The following is a 23,698-nucleotide window of genomic DNA, read 5'->3' as shown; positions in this document are numbered from 1 at the left end:
GTTACTGTAGAAAATCACAGTAAGCATTATGATACTGTAGAAAATCACAGTAACTTTCATAGTACTGTAGAAAATCACAGTAACCACACGTTGCTGTAAAAAATCACAGTCACCATTATACTACTGTAGAAAATCACAGTCACCATTATACTACTGTAGAAAATCACAGTAACCATCATGTTACTGTAGAAAATCACAGAAAGCATTATGATACTGTAGAAAATCACAGCAACCATCATATTACTGTAGAAAATCACAGTAACCATTATGACACTGTAGAAAATCACAGTAACCATCATGTTACTGTAGAAAATCACAGTAAGCATTATGATACTGTAGAAAATTACTGTAAGCATTATGATACTGTAGAAAATCACTGTTACTATTATACTACAGTAGAAAATCACAGTAACCATTATGTTACTGTAGAAAATCACAGTAACTATCATAGTACAGTAAAAAATCACAGTAACCATGCCTTACTGTAAAAAATCACAGTAACCATTATGTCACTGTAGAAAATCACAGTAACCATCATATTACTGTAGAAAATCACAGTAAGAATTATGATACTGTAGAAAATCACAGTAACTATCATAGTACTGTTGAAAATCTCAGTAACCATCATGTTATTGTAGAAAATCACAGTAAGAATTATGATATTGTAGAAAATCACAATAACCATTATGTTGCTGTAGAAATTCACAGTAACTATTATGTTACTGTAGAAAATCACAGTAACCATCATGTTACTGTAGAAAATCACAGTAAGAATTATGATACTGTAGAAAGTCACAATAACCATTATGTTGCTGTAGAAATTCACAGTAACCATTATGTTACTGTGGAAAATCACAGTAATATTCATATTACTGCAGACACCATTATGTTACTAATAATTACTTATTTAAGGTCGCAGCTTTCCCTTTTGTAAAGAAAATCACTAATTTGAAGGTTATTTTGTAATACCTTCAAATAAAATCCTCAAATTCATGGTGCAGATTAAATAATTTAAACATAAGTTTGAAATAATTATTCTTTTCATATGAATTGAAATACTTCAAGATGAGACCTTGTTTGTTGATGCTTCTGCAGGCTCTTACTTTCAGTTTTTAAATTTGTCTCAATGTTTATCAGGTCATGACAGGCTGTCAGTGAAGTCATGAGATGATTGGTTGAGCCAAAGAAAAACATCATGTGAATAGTGTCACTGAGTCAATCTGGGCGCTGAAGGAATTTACTTCACTGCAGCCGGTTTGGGATTTAACAGCTCTTTGGATTACTACATTATCTTTTTTTACTTTAAAGGATTTTTTTTTTAAGAGTACTCATGTTCTTGTCCGTTTTTGTTCAGCGTAAGATTGTCATACGGTATCATAGATGGATAATGTGGACTTTCTGACCTCCTACAGCTTGTTAACTTCACCAACTAACATTTAATTGCAGAGTACTCTGAAATAAAGGACGCAACAAACTTGGAACATTCATAAATGCCGCTTCATGTCACAAATATAACTTGTCATCATGCCTTAATGTTAAAGATGTTAGCTTTATGTATTTTGCCTTCATAGCACATGTGAGAGCACTGTAATGTGTGTTAAGCCTGTGTCACTCCCTGGCTAACTCAACACTGTTAGACTAGTTCAACTGTGAAAACATCACCCTCTGTTTTTCATCCCTGTAACTTAATAGTTAATTATTTTAACATTAGGTCTGATAGAGAAGGCAAAATGGTCTGCTGTGTGTGAATTTACTGTGTTCCAAGATGTATATGTATTTATGTATGTTTGTGTGTGTGTGTGTGTGCATATGTATGTATATGTAAAGGACTATTAATTAAAAAGCAAACACCCTGAGTAAAAATAATGTTTTCCAAAGTGATGCACGGCTCTTAATCCTGATGCCTTTCTTCATCTTATTTCTACTCCTCACAGCTGATGACCACTCCTGCTGATGCCAGAGACCAGTCTCTCCATCATCCCAGGTCTCACTGTGCAAGGTAAGATTTAAAATCCACAGACAAAGCCAAATTAGTAAGCGCTTGTGGCAGCTGTGCTTGTTATACTATGTGCCTGTTTTTAGATATTTTATATTTATATTTTATATTTATTTTGGCTTAACCACAAGCATCTCAGCAGTCATCTGCTTAGATCTGTTCTCATGTACTAAATGATATTGTCTCTGTTGTATAAGCTTCTTAGTTTTCACAGAGAAAACAGTAAAAAACAGTAAAAACTTTATGGTAATAGAACTGTTGTTAATTCAGTGCTTGATTATTATTCATCAGGAGAACCTGAACCTGAGATCCCGTGTATGACTAAATGGATGCTGCTGATGAAGACCTGACTTCACCACCACCTTGGCTACCATCTTCACATCTTGCTAAAGGTTCACAGTTGAATATCAGGAGGAAACAATGACATTGCTGGAGCCCGTTCAAAAGCCCGTGCCCGTGCATTTTCCCTGTGATTGTTAATCTTGCTGTTAAGATGTATTTAAATGTTTGTTACAATAGGTAATTAAAATCTTGTTAGGTGTAGCCTATTCTACAAAAGCTTACTTTGAGAGTCTTAAAAACATGTATTTTGATCATAGGTTGGCTATTACACTGACAGTAATGGTAAAACATTTTTGTTTTTTGTCATCTACAGTAGCTGTCATCCAATTTGCTGAAGAACACGAAGCAGCAGTGGAGGATCAAAGTGAAATCACCCAGCGGTTCCTGACCTGCATCCAAAGCCTATTGGCCTAGTGGACTTGTGATGTAAAGTGGACTGAGGTGGGCTGTTGGACTCTTTACAGACAAGTACGCATCCACAAACATAATTTTAAAGACTCTATGGACACCTGAATACCTGGTGACATCTCCCACAGTTGAATATCCATGTTTAGATTACCTGAGAGTGTTTTGTTTCAAGGAAATAACAGTGTCTATTGTCAGTGTCTATATCAAATATATATATATATATATATATATGTATATGTATATGTATATGTATATGTATATATATATATATATATATATATATATATATATATATATATATATATATATATATATATACACACACACATACATACATACATACATACATATATATATATATCAAGTTCAGTGATTTGATTTTGTTTTTTGTTTTTTTTTAACTTGTGGTGGGCTTATTAAATGGCATCTGTATTATTTTTTTCATGATGATTTGTTTAACTGTGGTTACAGATTTAAACAAGCTTTTTACATATTGTATTTTTAACGTTGTCATTGTAATATTTGCTAATGTTTGTAATATACACATTTGAAAACTTTGTTACAGAATGATATTTAGAGGACAGAACGTTGCATATGGTCCCTGCTTCTTTTATGGCAAATATTGAAAAGAAAACATTTATTTACTTCATTTTTATTTACTATATTCTCATTTACTGTGTTTAATTAAGCTGTGTTAAATAAGCCCATGCAGTCAGAATATTTCCTGCTGTTGCTACTTCATATTAAAAGCTTCTCACTGGTGAACCACTGTGTGGCTTTTATTATGAAGCATGCACAGGAAATGTAAAACAGACTGCAGTATTGGTCAGTAAACATTGGTCTATGCAAAATGGGTTTGTGCCATTTGGTCAGCAGATCAGTTTTATATATTGCAAAGGAGAATTGGTAAAAGAGGAATCAGCTGCAGTGAGCTGGTAGACGTAGAACTGCAGGCAACAGGCTCTTTTACGTCATTAATGGTAAACAACTTATTTTGTTCTGCTGTCCTGTCTGAGGGAAAACCATTTGCATTGTGCATCACAGATTTAATTGCAGCGGTTCACTATTCTATGTGGGTATTTCTGCCATATGGAAGAAGGCCATTAGATTTCTGTAAACATGGTGCACAATCCCTGTGCACCATATGGAAGAAGGCCATTAGATTTCTGTAAACATGGTGCACAATCCCTGTGCACAGTGAAAATAAGTAATAAGTAAAATGTAGTAGTTTCTGTTCAACAGTTAACAATGAATAATTGTCATTTAAAGAGTTAGTTCTGTACTCATTTATTGAAATTTAAATGTGGTTTGAAAGTTTACAGCATTATATGAATAACTGTAATCTAATTTACTGCAAAATGTCTGGCACTGTAATCCATTACACAGTAGCATAAGATTACTGTACTTTATTTTACAGTTACGTACAGCTACTGTAACAGTAGATACAGTACCATTAAATTACTGTTTCATTTTATAGTTGCTACTGTAAATAAAAACACAGTACACTTACTGTAATTTATTTTACAGTAAGTGTACTGTGTTTATATTTACAGTAATTAACTGTCAGCAATTGACAGGTAACTTACTGTGAAATGAATTACAGTAAGTTTTTTACAGTGTAGTTTATTTTTTTAACCTGCCATGCCAAACTTAAAATTCTGGGAGAACCCCAAACTCCTGGTTTGTTCATGGCATTAAAAGATATAGAAAATTAGAAGATTGTTAGCAAATATCAGGAACTATCACATGACACAGTGTGGTAGAATCAGGTACTATAGCACCTGTGTGTCACATGGCTTTGCAGAGTGAATGACACCTCAGATATACCATTGTTGGTATCACAGGACTTAAAGGATATTTCTGGCAATTTCTATATTTTTCTTCTTGTCAACAAATCTCATTTTTGGATCCAAACCAACAATGAATTGATCTACTAACAAGTATTGTGTGTGTATCAAAGCCTAATATATCTTATTCTTCCGTTGTTGTCCAGAAACTATTAAAAACACGTTAGTGAGTCACACTGCTGCACTGGGTGACATGTTCCTTCATCATGAAGCGTTTGGTCATGTTAGTTTGTTTAGAAACGGCTCCAAAGACTAATAACAGCATCATGTTTTCAGTCTCAGGGGAGTAGTTTCGTGCTTAGGCACTAAAAATCATTGTATAAGAAATAAAACACTTACATGAGGCAGAATTTGTTGTTATTAATATCACCAGATATCATCAGACATCTGATAGATACATGATACACTGAATAAGAATATACAACTATAAGAATGTAAAGTTTGAGAAAAAATCAGCTGCAAAGTTTCTCTCAGTTTACTTTTTTAAAATGATCTGAAACCCATTAGATAATTTTCAGAGAAATTTAATTAAAATATCCAAAACATATTAGTGATTTTTATTGACTTTATTTATTGATGTTGGCTTTCTTGTTTATTTGTATTTCACTTTCACTGTTTTTGTTAGTGGTGCTACAGTTATGTTGGTACTAGTGTTGTCATGTCTCTTTAACTCCATGAAAAACAAACCAAAGTAAAAACCAGTAGAATAACAGTGGAGATGAGTTTGGTTTCTTGTGTATTTTTCCATTTGAGATGCAGACAGCTGACAGAGCTTCATCACATCATCATCTTCTCTTTGTGCTCTTCCCATGAAAGTTATGGTGACATTATGATGTGATCTCAAAGCAGTGCGACGGATCATATTCATCATATTTATCATCTGTTCCTTAAATAAGCTCCACCTCTAACAGGGCATCATCTGACACAAAGCAGGAAACAGGTTCTTACTGTTCAGCTTCACTGAAAGGAGGCAGACAGACGGTAAGATTTACCTTCATTACAAAGCTGTGATTTAAACTGAGAGACGACAATTACAGCAGGAAGCACTGAAGACCTGAAGTAGTGAAATAGTTAAACTTCAACCTGCTGCTGACTGAAAAAACACGAGTCAAAGTGAAAGTAACTGAGACACTTTCTACAGCAGGAAACACAACTGACTTCCTGTTTTAATGTCTTGTCTGCTGTGTTTTTCTTTTCAATGAAATACTTTCTGTGTTAAATGTGAAGCAACAGCATTTATTAGAGGAGGTCTGACAAAGCTTCACCCCTCAGCTGACTCACCTGAGACGAAGCAGGATGTTCTCTAAAGAGACACACAGACTGAAAAACAGACAGATGTGAGTTTGACTAGAAACTGGAGTCAAAGTGAAAGTAAATGTCAGTGAAGTTAGTAGAGTAGGGAGGGGAGCCATGACTGACTGTACTTTCTGTCTTCTGTGTTTTCAGCTTCACTTGGAGACAAAATGTCTTTCAGATCAGAGGAGGATCTCTGCTGTCCGATCTGTCATGACATCTTTAGAGATCCTGTTGTTCTGTCATGTAGCCACAGCTTCTGTAAAGACTGTCTGAAGAGCTGGTGGGGAGAGAAACCAACACATGAGTGTCCAGTTTGTAAGAGAATATCTTCCAGGGAAGAACCACCTGTTAGTCTGGTGTTAAAGAACCTGTGTGAGTCCTTCTTACAGGACAGAGATCAGAGAGCTTCAGAGGCTCTCTGCAGTCTGCACTCTGAGAAACTCAAACTCTTCTGTCTGGACCATCAGCAGCCAGTGTGTGTCGTCTGCAGAGATTCAGAACAACACACCAACCACAGATTCAGACCCATCGATGAAGCTGCACGACAACACAAGAAGATGCTTGAGGAAACTTTGGAGCCCTTAAAAGACAAGTTAAAGGTTTGTGAACAAGTTAAAGTGAAGTTTGATCAAACAGCAAAACACATTAAGGTCCAGGCTCGACACACAGAGAGGCAGATTAAGGAGCAGTTTAAGAAGCTTCACCAGTTTCTAGAAGAGGAAGAGGAGGCCAGGATGGCTGCTCTGAGGGAGGAAGAGGAGCAGAAGAGTCAGATGATGAAGGAGAAGATGGAGGCTCTGAGCAGAGAGATAGCAGCTCTTTCACACACAGTCAGAGCCACAGAGGAGGAGCTGAGAGCTGAAGACGTCTCATTCCTGCACAACTACAAGGCTGCAGTGGAAAGAGTCCAGCGCTGCCTCCTGCTGGATGATCCACAGCTGCTCTCAGGAGCTCTGATAGACCAGGCCAAACACCTGGGCAACCTGACCTTCAACATCTGGAATAACATGAAGGACATGGTCTCCTACACTCCTGTCATTCTGGATCTAAACACTGTTTATCCAAGACTCATTCTGTCTGAAGATCTGACCAGTGCGAGATATGGAGAGAAACAGCAGCAGCTTCCTGATAATCCAGAGAGGTTTGATTATTATGTCTCTGTCCTGGGCTCTGAGGGCTTTAACTCAGGGACTCACAGCTGGGATGTCGAGGTTGGAGAAAATATATACTGGAGACTGGGTGTGTTATCAGAGTCTGTCCAGAGGAAGGGAATCATACAGTCTGGATTATGGACAATAGAGTTCTATAATGATAAATACTCAGCATGGTCACCACCAGCTCTCTCCACTGTTCTACCAGTGACGAAGAAGTTTCAGAGGATCAGAGTGAATCTGGACTGGAACAGAGGAAATCTGTCGTTCTCTGATCCTGATACTAACACACACATACACACCTTCACACACACTTTCACTGACAGACTGTTTCCATACATTAACACTGTGAATAAACTCCAACTGAAGATTTCCCCATTGAAGGTCTCTGTGACAGTGGAACAGAGCAGTTAGAGATGATGATGATGATGGTTCTTTTAATTACTCTCATTTATTTGATAATTTAATTAAATATACTGTATGTGAAACTCTATATGAAATAATTCAAAATATTTCTACAATTGTTCATTTGATGTGATGAAGTCAAAATAATTCTATCTGTAAATGTGTTTTTATTTAGTTTTCATTAGTTGAATTCTGTCATTTAATCAGAGGAGGGTTTTTATTTAAGATGGACATGTGAGTTTTAAAGTGGATGTGAATTTGGGTTCATGTTGGTGATTTAAGAGCTGAAGTTTTCTCTGCTGTTTCTCTCTGAATAAGAAAACCTGCTAAATGTAGAAAATGTAAATGATTCCTGATGTTTGCTGGATGTTCATGTAACCTGTAACCTGCTGTGATTCTTTTCAACTGGAAAACTTTGTGTGGAAACCAATAAAAAGTGAAGCGGGAAACGTGTTCAGATTTATTGTCATCATGTTTTAGTTCTGACCTCCATTTTATCAAACGTAACAATATACACAGACTCTACAGGATCCATCACGTTTCTTAACCATTCATCTCTTTTCTCTCAGTTTCTGTTAGTAAATTGTCTCTACAGGTAGCCTTCAAATCACACAAATCTCCTGCTGTCTATATGTTGTTAACCTATTAAAATAACCGTATCTATAATGATGGATCAAGTTTCTCTGTGAGCTCTCTGGTTTCACTGCGGACATACAGAGCTACTGTGGCCGTGTACATAAAATCAACAGATCAATCAATAAAAACAAAGCAGTTTTCTACCAATTCAAAGAGATTCCTCTTTGAGCTGTCCTCCAAGAACTCAAGATATTCTAAAGACATGTCTTTAATTTGTTCTTCAACTAAATATATCCTATTTAATCTTGTATTGCAACAAGTTAATTTGTTTTTGTAACATTATTTAGACAGAATTAGTAACATTAAGTCTCGTATTTCCATGTATAGTCATTTAATTTTGAAGTAAACACGTACAGCATATTATTTTGAAGTAGACACCGCTGAAGACTTGAGCGTAGTCAGACTAAACGTTACAACACTCATCTTAAGTTAATACAAGCCAACTAAAGCCTGAATCCGCAACTTAAGCTCAAGAAGAAGAAGAAAAAGAAGAAAAAGAAGAAGAAGAAGAAGAATGTTTGAAACTGAACCTCTACCTGCCGTCTGAGAGCAATACTGCGAACTAGAAGTGAAGCCTGCATAAAGACTCTTTCGGAGCAGTCTGAAATGACTTGATTCTTTACCGGCATTCAACGCCTCTGCATCTACTGAGATGCGCCACAGCCCACAGCTGATCTGGGCTCTTTCACTGCCACACCTCTGGAGATGCTGCACCAACAACGCTGGACCTGCCAAGATGACGCCTCTACCACGACAACACACTTCAACAGTAAGGCATAACATGGCTTTGTGATCAAGGGTTGATGTTGAATAACGCTAAAATAAAGAATTTATTTAGAGAAGTTGAATTAGCTTTCCCCTTAGCATTCCCCAATGCAATACGTTAAGCCTCGAGTCATGCACTTCGAGACACTCTTGCTAATTTTCTTTATTAATTTTATTATCATTCAATGACCTTATTTATCCGTTTATTTATTTTACTGTCTTTTTATTTATTATTTTCTGTATATTAACTTATGCCTTATCATGTATCCTCAAGACATTTATCTATTAATAAATGTCTTCATTTAATCCTAAAACTGTTTGGTTGAGTCTTTGAGCTGCAGTAAACAGAGGTCCCTGTTTGGGACAAGAATTTAGGATTATGAGGCTGATTCATTGATTAAATTGAACAAGGGTTAGTGCTCCCTCCTGGCACTAAAAAATCCTAACCAAAAAGGAGGTGGTGCCCCCAATAATGAGGTAATTCATTGATAAAGTATTAATACTCCTACATTATGGTGCCCCGTGGGAGGCCAAACAAACCAACTGTCCCCTGCTGCTCAAAGGTAAACAAACAACGTTAGCTTTAATGATAGCTGCTTAACATTGCTAGAAACTCATCAGAAGTCCAGGAAATCATTTGAAGGCCAGTCAAGGTTTGCTTGTATTTACTGTGAGATAGTGATGAAAATAATAATCCCAGTTGTGATTTGCAATCTTTGTTTTAACAGACTTTAGCTGTTAGCGCTAGCATTAGTCTTTTGCCTGCTAGCATGAACTTATTAGCTATTATAGCTGAACTGGTTGTTTCACGTGTTGGCTGCTGTTTGTGGTGATAACATGAATATAATTTGGCTGCCGTAATGCTTGGTGACACATATATCTGTTTGTTTAAACTTGTCAATTGATCTCTGTGTAAACTGTTAGAATGAAGTTGGTGTTAGTGGCGCCCAGTTATTGTTCTACGCTGCCATGCGCAATTGAAAGGACACTATAATAATAATGATAATAGCGCTATTTGTATAGCACCTTTCATACAAAAATAATAATCGCAATAATGATAATAATGCAGCTCAAAGTGCTTGCAACAAGAGAAATAACATGCACCAAGTGCTGCAAATCAAAAAAGACATACATTTGACAAATTATGTAAATGTATATCAGAAGGAAAATAAAAACATGGTGATAATGTAAATAAACATAAGATAAAATAAAGTGAAAACATAGAATGCGTAGAATGTATACAATGAAGTAAAATTCAACATTATTAAAAGAAGTGCAGCTGCGTAAGTGCATAAGTGCGAAGCAGACTGAGACAAAAACTAGTTAAAGGCTAAGGTGAAGATATAAGACAAAACCCTGTGTGGATTAACGTTAATTAATGAACCCACTGCTGCGAGACTCCAGAGCGGATGATAATAATTGTGAACAAGTTAAGTGCAACTTTTTGAATTGAAGTACTAATGGTGCCCGAATTACTGAACGTGATTGCGAGATTTCAGCACGTATGAACTTATTGCATACATATAATTGAAAGACCTTAAGGCTAGCCTGACTGCCGCGAAGTTCCGTAGTCACCCCTGCCTAGGTTAGCAGCAAGTGTACATCAGTGGGAGAAACCAAAGTATCCGCATTTACAACTTCCAGGACACCCTTATCTGCTATTTACAGAGGTACAATAAGCTACAGCACCCTATTTGGATTTAATTAACTGAATTTGGCATGTGAACTTCTTTTTAAAACATTTACAGGCTGTTGTGTGAGTCAAATGAGAACTCTAACAATTTGAACCAGAACAAATTATTTGAATGTTAATGCTATGAATTTTGATACTTTAGCTTCTGTACTGAAATTGTTGTCTGACTATCCACATCAATTGTGGAATCAATATTAGACTAACTTAAAATAGTTGACCTTAATGACTAAAATCCACTGTACTCAAACTATAGTATACTATTCGAAATTTGCCATTAGTTCTCACTATTCATACCATTAATTAATTAGTTTGAGATTAAATTTCACACCTGGATTACAAGAAAAAAAATCATAATAAATAAGTAAATAAAATAAGATTATCTTTCTCTTTCCTCTGACATCCTAATACTACACTAAGTGAACGTTGAAAGTAATTATCCAGAACCACTGTGGGGTTTACCAGTTTTAGCTTTTTCTGATTCTCTCATCAGTTTCACTGCCTCTGGATGCCTGTCTTTCTAAATCCACATTGCTGCAGCTGTGGATTGTGAAACAGGGTGTCACAGGACTGTACGGCAGAAATTATAGTTTCAGAGTTGGCTTCTTTGGTGACTGTCACAGTGGGGGAACCTTTGATAACTGACTTAACTTCATTAAACAATAAGTAACCCAGACTGTTACTTACATAGAATTCATCCTATTCCTAACACTCATAGAATAGAATAAAGATAAACTTGTGAAACTTTAATTCAAACATTTTCGAACATTTTAGAAAACAAACAAATTAAAATCTATAAGCAAGAAGCAATGAATTACAAATGTATAGGCAAGAGCATCAAAACAAAATATTCAAACAAGAACAAATCAATCAGGTTGGAAACAAACAAAATGTTACAAGTTCCTCTTAGGTCATCTTTACTTCCTATGAGTTGAAACAAGCCTTGGATACTGTTAGGTAATTGTTGAGTTTTGTCTGTACATGATTTGGGCAGTTTTGAAGTCGACCAAATCTTTGAATTTTAGTGCTTTTAATTTAATAAAGAATGGATTTGCTGGTTCTCTATAAGTAGTGTTGTTCATATGGCTTTATCTTTTTACGGATGAAGATTGGTTTAGTGTTTGTCTATATGTATTTCTCCAATCTTCTACAGTGAGTTAGTATGTATGGGACTATAAAGGAACAGTGTAAAGTGTATAATGAAGCTCGATTTAGAAAATCTTTGGCTTTATATAGTATTGCAATTTATTTTGATATTTTACATTAATATAATTTATATATAGCTTCCAGCACAATTTATTATCTATTGTCACTCCAAGAAATTTGATTTCAGTCACTCTTTCGATTTCTACATCATTTATCATGAGTTTCTTATTTGAGTTTTTGAATGATTACCAAAGATTATAAATTTCATTTTACTTAAATTCAGTATAGTTTATTTGCATCAAAATCACTCTTTAGCTTTTACAATTCCTCTTCAAAGGTTGGTCCAAGTTGTCCCAACAACAGAGGAAACTTGTATTATCTGTAAATAGAACACTTCACATATGTATTTATATACAAAATAAACAACAGTGGTCCCAACACTGAGCCTTGGGAACCGCACAAGTAACCTTCAGTAATTGTGATTTAAAATATTGTATCTGAACATACTGGTATCCCTTCTTGAAGTAGCGGGTAAGTCAGGAGAGTACTATCCCTCTACTTCCATATCTCTGTAATTTTGTCATCATTAGACATGGTCCACCGTGCCAAATGTTTCTTTTGAGATCCAGAAATACCCTATTACATATTTATTTTCTATTGCTGTAGTTATCTCATCTACCAATTCTATAAGTGCAAACAAAGTGTCCTATTAGTTCTAAATCAATATTGCTGTTCACACAGTACATTATGTTTTGTGATGCAACCATCTAGTCTTGTACAAAATTCTTTTATTATTATATTATTTATATGACTTTAGAAATGATAGAATCATATTTATTTGACACAGTAACTCACAAAGAAATTGAAAATTGCACACCTTTTAGTAGTTTCTTTGAAATGAACAATTCTGATTTTGATACGAGGAAACAAATTCAATAACCAAATTACTTTTTTTTACCTAAATTGTACAAAATCAGACATGGCAAATCCAGCCAAGTCTGTAATCTCAGAGCAGAGAAATTCTTTGAAAGATTTAGGATGAATGATTGGAAAGCATGAATCGTGAACAGTAAAGTGTCATGGCTTGACCACGTACCCTAATCAGCTGACAACTGCGTAAACTGAGCACAGTAGGATCTGCGAAAATGAAAAGGCAACCACATATGTACTCAAGTGTATCAGATGTTAGTAACCAAAGCCATAAAACTAACCCACATTCCTGAGGACTTTGTGAAGCCTCCCTGCAAATCTGAGGCAAACCTGAAATTCATCTAAATTAAATGTCTAATCATTAGGCAACTTATATCATGTTATTTGTCATGTAAACACAAGAAGAATGGTATAACTTTCATGGGTGTATGACTGTCTACTTAAGAGATATAGGACTTAGATTGTATTAACCTTTGTAGTACAGTTAACCATACCGCCCTCTATTGACAAGAGTTAAATTCCCTTATGTGAAGAGTTAATGAATGTTTGATAACCATATATTTGTATTGTAAAATCATCCAAGTATTTAATTCATGATCTATTAACCTCATAGACAATCATTTTAATAGTTAAATTAGACGAGCAGGTGTGTTGAAAGAATGAAGTTTCTGAAGTATTAGGTATGTAAAGATATAATGTTTGAAGGATTTGAGTTTAAAGTTTTCTTTTATTGTTAAACAATAGTCACGTTGAATACTTTTTATTATGAAGTAAGAGTTATGTTCAATTTATATTTAAATATGTTTCTGAAAGTAATCTAATCACATAAGTGTTGCCTAACTTTAGTTCCTTTCACTATAGTATTAAAGTTTATTTCAGTAGATGGTTTAAGATGTGTAAATAGTTTGAGAAAGTTGAACCAATGAAGGTTGTATGCTTAGACATCATGAAGTGTTAATATGAAGGTTAATGTTTGTTATTAGAAGAACTGACTTTTTATGAAGCATATGTAAACTGCTTAACCGTTATCAATCAGAAAATATCATGAAATGCTTGGACATTATGAAAAGAATGTATTTACAGCTTTAATGTGAAATTTTAGGCCCCGGTGACTCTGAAGTGTGATTTTTTGTGTGTAAAACTCAGAATTAGACTTCAGGAGATGCAGACTGCAAAGCACCAGCCACACCTAAAGCCCCAAAAGAATATAATATTCATCAATAATTCAGTGCGAAATCCTCGAGAACACACCCAAACTCCTCCCGTTTTATCCTAACTTACAAAAACAGCCTCAAAGAGATTCCTCTTTGAGCTTATATGAGCCAGAATTTGTTGTTATTAATATCACCAGATATCATCAGACTTCTGAATAAGAATATAAAACCATAACAATGTAAAGTTTGAGAAAAATCAGCTGCAAAGTTTTTCTCAGTTTACTTTTTGAAATGATCTGAAAACCATTAGATAATTTTCAGAGAAATTTAGTTAAAATATCCAAAATATATTAGTGGAAAAAAAACCTTTGACTGGGCTTTTTATTGACCTTATTTATTGTTGTTGGCTTTCTTTGTATTTTATATTTATATTTATTATTTGTATTTTACTTTCATTCACTGTTTTTATCTTTGAGTAGCTTTTGTTTAGCAGGGTAATATATAGCTGATGTCATGTTACTGTGAGTTTTTATTAGTGGTGCTACAGTTGTGTTGGTACTAGTGTTGTCATGTTTTTCATGTCTCTTTAACTCCATGAAAAACAAACCAAAGTAAAAACCAGTAGAATAACAGTGGAGATGAGTTTGGTTTCTTGTGTGTTTTTCCATTTGAGATGCAGACAGCTGACAGAGCTTCATCACATCATCATCTTCTCTTTGTGCTCTTCCCATGAAAGTTATGTTGATATTATGATGTGATCTCAAAGCAGTGCAATGGATCGTATTCATCATATTTATCATCTGTTCCTTTAATAAGCTCCACCTCTAACAGGGCATCATCTGACACAAAGCAGGAAACAGGTTCTTACTGTTCAGCTTCACTGGAAGGAGGCAGACAGACGGTAAGATTTACCTTCATTACAAAGCTGTGATTTAAACTGAGAGGACAGTTACAGCAGGAAGCACTGAAGACCTGAAGTAGTGAAATAGTTCAACTTCAACCTGCTGCTGACTGAGAAAACACGAGTCAAAGTGAAAGTAACTGAGACACTTTCTACAGCAGGAAACACAACTGACTCCCTCTTTTAATGTCTTGTCTGCTGTGTTTTGCTCATTTTTCAGTTTGTCTGTTTGTTCTTTTTTCTTCTTCTAACTTTTCATAAGTTGGTTCTGGAAAAAGATAGTCCACCCAAAATATACTTTCTGCCTACACTATTGCTATGTGAACCTGAACTTCCTGCACAATAAAAGATCCATTACAACAGAACCACGGAGCCTCTGAATGACAGTTTATTTTCTAAGCTTCATAAAGGTCATGAAGTTCTGTACTGTACAGATAAAATCAGATAAAATATGTTAGTCTGTGACCTGTAGATATGATGGCAGGTGTGTTTTTGAACACCGGAATGAAACACACTGTGTTACATGTGAAGCAGCAGCATTTATTAGAGGAGGTCTGACAAAGCTCCACCCCTCACCTGACTCACGTGAGACAAAGCAGGAAACAGTTTGTTCTTTGTTCTCTGAGGAGACACACAGACTGAAAAACAGACGATCAGATTCAGATTCAGACCAAACTAACAACTTCCTCTGAGTGAGTACAGCTACAGGAGAGAAAAGTGGAAAACTAGAACTCTGCTGCTTCAACCTGCTGACTCTCCACACACTGAATGTGAGTTTGACTAAAAACTGGAGTCAAAGTGAAAGTAAATGTCAGTGAGGTTAGTAGAGGAGGGAGGGGAGCCATGACTTACTGTACTTTCTGTCTGTTGTGTTTTCAGCTTCACTCGGAGACAAAATGTTTTCCAGATCAGAGGAGGATCTCCGCTGTCCGGTCTGTCAGGACGTTTTTAGAGATCCTGTTGTTCTGTCATGTAGCCACAGCTTCTGTAAAGACTGTCTGAAGAGCTGGTGGAGAGAGAAACAAACACGTGAGTGTCCAGTTTGTAGGAAAAGATCTTCCAGGGAAGAACCACCTGTTAGTCTGGTGTTAAAGAACCTGTGTGAGTCCTTCTTACAGGACAGAGATCAGAGAGCGTCAGAGGCTTTCTGCAGTCTGCACTCTGAGAAACTCAAACTCTTCTGTCTGGACCATCAGCAGCCAGTGTGTGTCGTCTGCAGAGATTCAGAACAACACACCAACCACAGATTCAGACCCATCAATGAAGCTGCACGACAACACAAGAAGGAACTTGAAGAAACTCTGAAGCCCTTAAAGGAGAAGTTAAAGGTTTGTGAACAAGTTAAAGTGAAGTTTGATCAAACAGCAGAACACATTAAGGTCCAGGCCGGACACACAGAGAGACAGATTAAGGAGCAGTTTAAGAAGCTTCACCAGTTTCTAGAAGAGGAAGAGGAGGCCAGGATGGCTGCTCTGAGGGAGGAAGAGGAGCAGAAGAGTCAGATGATGAAGGAGAAGATGGAGGCTCTGAGCAGAGAGATAGCAGTTCTTTCACACACAGTCAGAGCCACAGAGGAGGAGCTGAGAGCTGAAGACGTCTCATTCCTGCACAACTACAAGGCTGCAGTGGAAAGAGTCCAGCGCTGCCCCCTGCTGGATGATCCACAGCTGCTCTCAGGAGCTCTGATAGACCAGGCCAAACACCTGGGCAACCTGGCCTTCAACATCTGGAACAACATGAAGGAGATGGTCTCCTACACTCCTGTCATTCTGGATCCAAACACTGCTTATCCGCAACTCATCTTGTCTGAAGATCTGACCAGTGTGAGACTAGGAGAGAGACAGCAGCTTCCTGATAATCCAGAGAGGTTTAACTTCTACTCTGTTCTGGGCTCTGAGGGCTTTAATTCAGGGTCTCACAGCTGGGATGTCGAGGTTGGAAACAATAAACACTGGAGACTGGGTGTGTTATCTGAGTCTGTCCAGAGGAAGGGAGGCATACGGTCTGGATTATGGAGAATAGGGTTCCATGATGATAAATACTCAGCATGGTCACCACCAGCTACATCCACTGATCTCCCAGTGAAGAAGAAGCTCCAGAGGATCAGAGTAAATCTGGACTGGAACAGAAGAAATCTGTCATTCTCTGATCCTGATACTAACACACACATACACACCTTCACACACATTTTCACTGACAGACTGTTTCCATACATTAACACTGTGAATGAACTGAAGATTTCCCCACAGAAGGTCTCTGTGACAGTGGAACAGAGCAGTTAGAGACGATGATGATGGTTCTTATAATTACTCTCATTTAATTCTTAAAGGGTAAAGTCGCTGAATTTAACCTCTGAAGCTTCTGTCCTCCTGCTGTCTCATTATTCCAAAATATGTTCATGTTGTTTCACTTGTTGCTGTTTTTGTCAAACATAAAATGATTCAACTTATTTTCTGATCTTTATATTTGGTCTCTTCAGCCTTTAGTTTTTTATTGATACTGTGTCATTTTAAATGGTTGTTAATGTTTTCTGATGTTGACTTTGTGAGGAGCCATGAAGACCAGCATCCAAGAATCAATTACTGCATGTTGAACTTTATTTTAAATCACAGTTCAAATTTTAAAGTTCACAAACATTAAATGTAATTCATTGTTTAATTAAATATACTGTATGTAAAACTGTATATGAAATAATTCAAAATATTTCTACAATTTTTCATCTGATGTGATGAAGTCAAAATAATTCTGTCTGTAAAAGTGTTTTTATTCAGTTTTCATCAGTCTGTCATTTAATCAGAGGAGGAGTTTTATTTAAGGTGGACATGTGAGTTTGGGTTCATGTTGGTGATTTAAGAGCTGAAGTTTTCTCTGTTGTTTCTCTCTGAATAAGAAAACCTGCTAAATGTAGAAAATGTAAATGATTCCTGATGTTTGCTGGATGTTCATGTAACCTGTAACCTGCTGTGATTCTTTTCAACTGGAAAACTTTGTGTGGAAACCAAAAAAAAGTGAAGCAGGAAACGTGTTCAGATTTATTGTCATCATGCTTTAGTTCTGACTTCCATTTTATCAAACGTAACAATACACACAGACTCTACATGATCCATCATGTTTTCTAACTATTTGTCTCTTTTCTTAGTTTTTGTTAGTAAATTGTCTCCACAGGAAGCCTTCAAATCACACAAATCTCCTGCTGTCTATATATTGTTAACTTATTAAAATAACTGTATCTATAATGATGGATCAAGTTTCTCTGTGAGCTCTCTGGTTTCACTGCAGACATACAGAGCTACTGTGGCCGTGTACATAACACCATATCAATTATAGCAGTCTTACATGAACTGTAGATTTTTGTAAATATAAACCTAATTATCTGTGTTAGTAAGGTGTTTGCTAAAGCTTTGTGAAGCTAAATCCAATTTGTTGTTGGAGGATATATCCTTGTTTTATATTACATAGCCATCAAATTTGCATGATTAATGTAAAAAATACTTAAAAACTCCTCAAATTACACTTCATATCACTTGAAATTAACAATATAATGTTGTAAGTATAAATGTGATTATCTGTATTACAGCAACATAATGACATTATTTCTTAAAGTAAAGCAAATGTTTTAGCAGGAGTAGATTTTTTTAATTTTTTTTTTTAAAGTATCCATTAATTAAGTTAAAAAATTATATTTTTATGAGATAGTTATTCTGACATCAGGTTAAACATTGTAAGTTTTATCTGAGTTTTTAATATTTTAAATTGAGTTTCTTTTATTGTTTGATTCTATTTTATATTTGTGTATTTGACACAGTGCATATTTACAGTTGCGAAAATTTTGAGCTTATTATCAACTACGCCGATAGTCTGCTAGTTATCTTGACTAATCAGCTAACTAGCAGACGAGGGTAGGCCACACATGTCTGTTTATTTATTAAACTATACCTCCCAGGCTAATAAGCTAAGTGTTTTAGCATCCATTCACTAACATGATATGGTTAGCATTAGCTTTGCAATGCTTCATTTTTTAACTACTTATCAACTCCGTGATTAATACAGATTTGAGTGGTGTACCCCTTTCTGCTAGTTCGCTTAACACAGTAGCTTTCAAACCATGTCAGGCTAATTTGAATTCTCAATCTAGCTAAAAGAAAAGAAAAATGCAGTGCACTGTTTTCTCATGGGTGATATGATAGGAAGTGTTGTGAAGTCAGCTTGACTGGATAGCCACATCAATTATCTTTCTCCTAAATATGATTGGGCAGGTATTTATTGCGTAATTAATAACCTTGATTAGCCCTGCCTAACTGCAACCCAGTAACAAGGGAAGGGAGAGAAACTTTCTAAGGAATTAGATAGTTATTTCAAAGGTTATGTTCTCATACTTTTTAGGTGTTTACTACATGCACATTAGATCCAAAATTACATTATTAATAGCCAATCATGGATTTGTCTTTACAGGAGCTTTAACATTTAAATCTGAGAACTCATAGTAACAGACATGTAATCAGATTTTTTCTGTCCGTTACTGAAATCATAAAGTTTTTGAATCGTTTGTCTCAACTCTGTGACATTTTTCTTTCTTTCTTTTCTAAAGTTGGGCACTGATTGCATGAGTGAGGAAGAGCCGGTTTGACTGCTGTTCGTTTAATGACATCATCTCAATGGTTTAATGACATCTGACTGTTTAATTCAACAACTAGATATTCGCTTAACAGCAGTGGATGGAAATGCACATGAAACTGAATTTTCTTTTGCTGATTTTCTGGGAAGTAGGTTAAAATTTGCACTACATTCAAATGGAAACATTTTTTTTTCTGTGTGTATTATTGTGCCAGTGTGTGTGATATTGTCTGTATCCTCCATGCATACCTGACATGCATAAGTGTGTCTATTTTTTGCATGTATGCGTATTTGTGTATGTGTAATTGTCTGGTCTGCATCTGTGTCTACAATTTGTGCATTTGTGTGTGCATGTGTGTATGTGTGTTTGTATTAATAAAGAGTGATAAATGACGGGCTCAGAGGAAATGTTGGATTCCTGCTCGGCTCCTGTTCCTGTGAGAAACCTCGCTAAAGAAAGCAGACATAAATAACAGCTGCCACCCCGCCATCCTGCCCGCAATACTACACTGTGTGTGTGAATATATGTGTGTGTATGTTAGTCCACTCTTAACAGTATCCCATTGGAGAAAAAGTGCAAAGAAAACAAAGGTCAAGGATGTATTTATATTCACGCACACACACACACGGACATATTCACACAGACACACACACACACGTAAGTGAGTGATGGCGCTGCCTCTCCTCAAAGACACATAGTAAAGTGTATGTGGTGTGTGTCAGGGCAAAAAGTCAGTGAACGTCTCACCAAAGTGTGTTAGCTTCTTGTTTCCACATGGCCCCCGGTTTGAAAGAGTTGTTTCTGAAGGGACGGGGCTATTAAGGAGCAACGTTATTAGCACTAAAGTACAGGAGCTATTAAATCGACCTGTAACAGATGATTGCAGCTTTAGATCAGATTCAGAGGTGATTTACTTCATAATGAAAACGGCTGCATTAACCACATGCTGCTTGTACAGTAATGGGGTCTTGAAAAGAATAAAAGGGAGCTCAGATTAGATTCAAAGTTCATAAATGGAGACAGATGGGAGTCGTCCTGGTGGGTCAGTGTGCTGAAGCTGTTGCACACAACATCTCTTCAAACTGTTCTTTCTTTTTCTGTTATTCTTTCTCCCTGATATTGATAGTTGTCTAAAGACCATTGCAGTTATTGGGTCGCTTATAATTTGGGAGGCAAAACAGATCTTAAAAGTGTAATTTCCACTTTTCAAAATCTTATTTTTGTCCCCCAGACTTACAGTTTCAGCCTGAAGTTAAGACATTTCAGACATTTCTTAAGCTGAAAAAAGTGCTTCCACCTGTTCTGCATGTTTTACCATGTTTTTATTTATTTTCTTCATATTTGTAAACACTATCTATCATAAAGGTTTACATACCAATTTAATCAAAATTTGTCACTTGCTACATTAATTTGAACGCATATGATATATATGAAACATAGCTATGCTATTGCTATATCTTACATACATATACTGTATGTGTCAGCATATATATATAATCACTGTTTGTCATGTTATATTATTTTGCGTAATGCTTTTCTATGTTTTTGTACTGCACTGAATTTGTTGGGAGGAGGTCGGGGTGGATGGTTGACACCAGAGACTAAGCTTCACATCCTGAGTCCTGTGTGTGTTCAGGTTCAGGCAACAAAAGCACTTTAGTTAATGAAAGATGGTGGTTTCACTAAACGTTAATAAACACGTGTTTCATGCTTCAAGTCACTGCAGACTTGCTCTGTATCACACCAAGACCATGATCTTTCTCTAACCGTAACCAAGTGCTGCCAGAGTCTAAACATAACCATAAAAAAGATCAATAATGCTGCAGTTGCTACCAGTGGACATTGTATTGCAAGATCAAATATTGTAGGAAAATGAATTAAACACTTTGTTAGTGAACATTTAGCGGGGGGGACTTCCAGTTCGTCAAGGAGGTAGGACATGTCTCCCCATGCTCTGAGAAGACTTGACTTAAATTTACCTATTTTTACTGTTTAGCATTTGTTGGACAATTTTTAGACTGAGGTGCATTAATACTTTGGTTGGCTTTACCGATAAAAGGCAATCGACGTGCAAAACAGACTCTGGGAGAGCAGGCTGCAAACAGGCACCACAACCTGACCCTGCCCCACCTCTGAAGGAGGGGGATGGGGGCTTTGGATGCTACGCTATTACATTCCATGATGGAGATGGAGTTACTTAACATTTTTGGTAAAATCGACTAATCATCCTCCACGCAGAGATGTCTTCCATTAAAGAGTTCAATTGACTCAATACAACGGAAGATCGATTCCCATACAAAAGCTAGAACAAGCATCCACTGACCACAGTGTCTGTTACTGAGCTGGAATCTGCAGTGGCTATGCTGACTACGCAACTCTAATGCGACCGGACAACAAGTGCGAGGACCTGGTAGCCAGATCTAGGAAGAACAACATCCGTGTGACAGGCATCCCAGAGGGCCCTCGTCTGGTTGACTTTATGGCCCAATTTTTGCAAAAACTACTCAGTCTGCAGGACAAGCCCATACTCGATAATGTCCATTGCTCCCTACGCATAGTGCCCAAAGATGGCAAACCACTTTGTTCATTTATAGTCAGAGTTCACTACTTTTAGGTCCAAAACCAGATTCTACAACTAGCCAGAGAGGCTGGTCCTCTCACACACAACGTTAAGAGGATCTCTGTTTTCCTTGATTATACGATGTCTGTTTCCATGAAGCGGGTGGCATTCAGGCAAGTCAAATGCCAGCAACGTTCCTTTTCTAAACTCAAATGGGGACGTCTCTACCTGGCAACACTGAGGATCACCCTGCCAAACAGGATCTCACACAATTTTTCGGAACCAACTTGCCATTAAGCCTCTCCCCATTACACCTCGCTCCCATGCAGGCGTCTCTGGTATTAGGAGGAATGATGTAGAGCAGAGGGTGTCCTTGTATGCAGATGACCTTCTGCTGTGTGGCTCCAATCTTCTGGCATCCACTTCTCTTATCCCTACAACCCTGGAGTGTTTTGCTCTCATGTCTGGCTATAAGCTAAACTTTGTTAAGAGTGAACTATTCCCCTTAAATAAGGCAACATGCACCTATGCAAAATGCAATTCACCATTTAAGATCTCTGAACGTAGTTTCATTCATTTTGGGGTTAATGTCACAGATAGATTTGTATAACGCTAATTTTCCCCGCTTCTTGGTAATTTATCTAGGGATAAATCTAACTTTGGCTGCAAGAGTTAATTCAGTGAAGTGACTACTCTTCTGAAATTCCTGTGCTTGTTTCAATGCCTCCCTCAAAATTAGACACTTTATTTTATGAATTCATCTGGAATTTTAAAAAAAAACTCCAAGACTGCGCAGAAAAATCTTACAAAGGCCTAAACCACTAGGTGGACTGTCCGTTTAGACCCTCCCCAATTTCAGGTACTATTATTGGTCTGCCAATCTTACAACCATACAATATTAGTTACAACAAGATACACTGAGCTTCCTCTCTTCCTGGCTTGTAATAGAATCAATGTCTTCCAAGCCAGTGTCACTTGCAGCTCTGGTCCACTCCCATATTTCACACCCTTCTTCTCCATATACAAAGAATATAATAGTTAAAACCTCTTTGAAAATCTGGAACCAATTCAGATGCCGTTTTGGCTTTCAAACATATTCATCCTCTGCTCCATTAACAGCAAACCATGCCTTTCCTCCGTCCTTGACTGACGGTGCATTTAAAATATGGTTCAATCTTGGTATCCAAACATTCCAGGACCCCTGCCTTGATAACACTTTAGCATCCTTGCAGCAGTTATAAGTGAAGTATAGTCTCCCTAAACATCACCTCTTTAGATATCTACAAATTTGCAGTTTTATCATCAATAAATCCCCTTAGTTCCCTTACCAGCCTGAGACTATGCCTTTGGATAACTTTCTCACATCTATCACTAAGTTGAAAGGCATGTTGTCTTATCTTTATGGTGAGAAACACTCGCTACGTCTGGCTCCTCTAGACTCTGTAGGAACCCTATGGGAGAGTGATCTTTGGGAGGAAGAGCTCTGGAAAAAAGCTCTTAACAGAGTGCACACATAGTCTATCTGTGCCAAACATGGGCTCATACAGTGCAAAAATATTCACCGCCCTCAATATACTTATACTAAGGTCTGACTTGTGTAGATATAGACCTAATCTAGCTCCAGCTACATATACACGTTTTAATAATGATAATAATAATAATAATAATAATAATAATAATAATAATAATACATGTTATTTATAGAGGGCTTTTCAGGGTACTCAAAGACACTTTACATAAGTTAAATGATTATAGAAAACAACACAAAAAAAATTATTAACACACAACATTAATCACACATTCAAAGCAGTTCTGAAAAGGTGAGTTTTGATTAGTGATCTGAACATGGACAGAGC

General features: G+C 36.6%; 2 protein-coding genes across 3 annotated transcripts; both read left to right on the top strand.

The window, feature by feature from the left end:
• The first annotated feature begins 5,325 nt into the window (after positions 1-5,325).
• Positions 5,326-8,111, top strand: LOC137180892 (nuclear factor 7, ovary-like). The gene is made up of 2 exons (XM_067586168.1): positions 5,326-5,574; positions 6,040-8,111. Exon 2 carries the CDS (start codon positions 6,057-6,059, stop codon positions 7,452-7,454), a length of 1,398 nt encoding a protein of 465 aa, XP_067442269.1. The 5' UTR covers positions 5,326-5,574; positions 6,040-6,056; the 3' UTR covers positions 7,455-8,111.
• A 6,415-nt stretch (positions 8,112-14,526) lies between these two features.
• On the top strand, positions 14,527-20,336 carry LOC137180891 (nuclear factor 7, brain-like). 2 transcript variants are annotated; one of them, XM_067586166.1, is made up of 2 exons: positions 14,527-14,667; positions 15,547-20,336. In XM_067586166.1, the coding sequence occupies exon 2, from the start codon at positions 15,564-15,566 to the stop codon at positions 16,947-16,949; it is 1,386 nt and encodes a 461-aa protein (XP_067442267.1). In that variant the 5' UTR covers positions 14,527-14,667; positions 15,547-15,563; the 3' UTR covers positions 16,950-20,336. The 2 variants fall into 2 exon arrangements, with proteins under 2 accessions (XP_067442267.1, XP_067442268.1); XM_067586167.1 differs by lacking the exon at positions 14,527-14,667 and adding an exon at positions 14,680-15,437.
• Positions 20,337-23,698: the final 3,362 nt, after the last annotated feature.

This window comes from Thunnus thynnus, chromosome 4, assembly GCF_963924715.1.
Source record: "Thunnus thynnus chromosome 4, fThuThy2.1, whole genome shotgun sequence".
Taxonomy (NCBI): Eukaryota; Metazoa; Chordata; class Actinopteri; order Scombriformes; family Scombridae; genus Thunnus; species Thunnus thynnus.
Note: the sequence above shows the minus strand (reverse complement) of the source record. Positions and strands in the feature narration are given on the sequence as shown.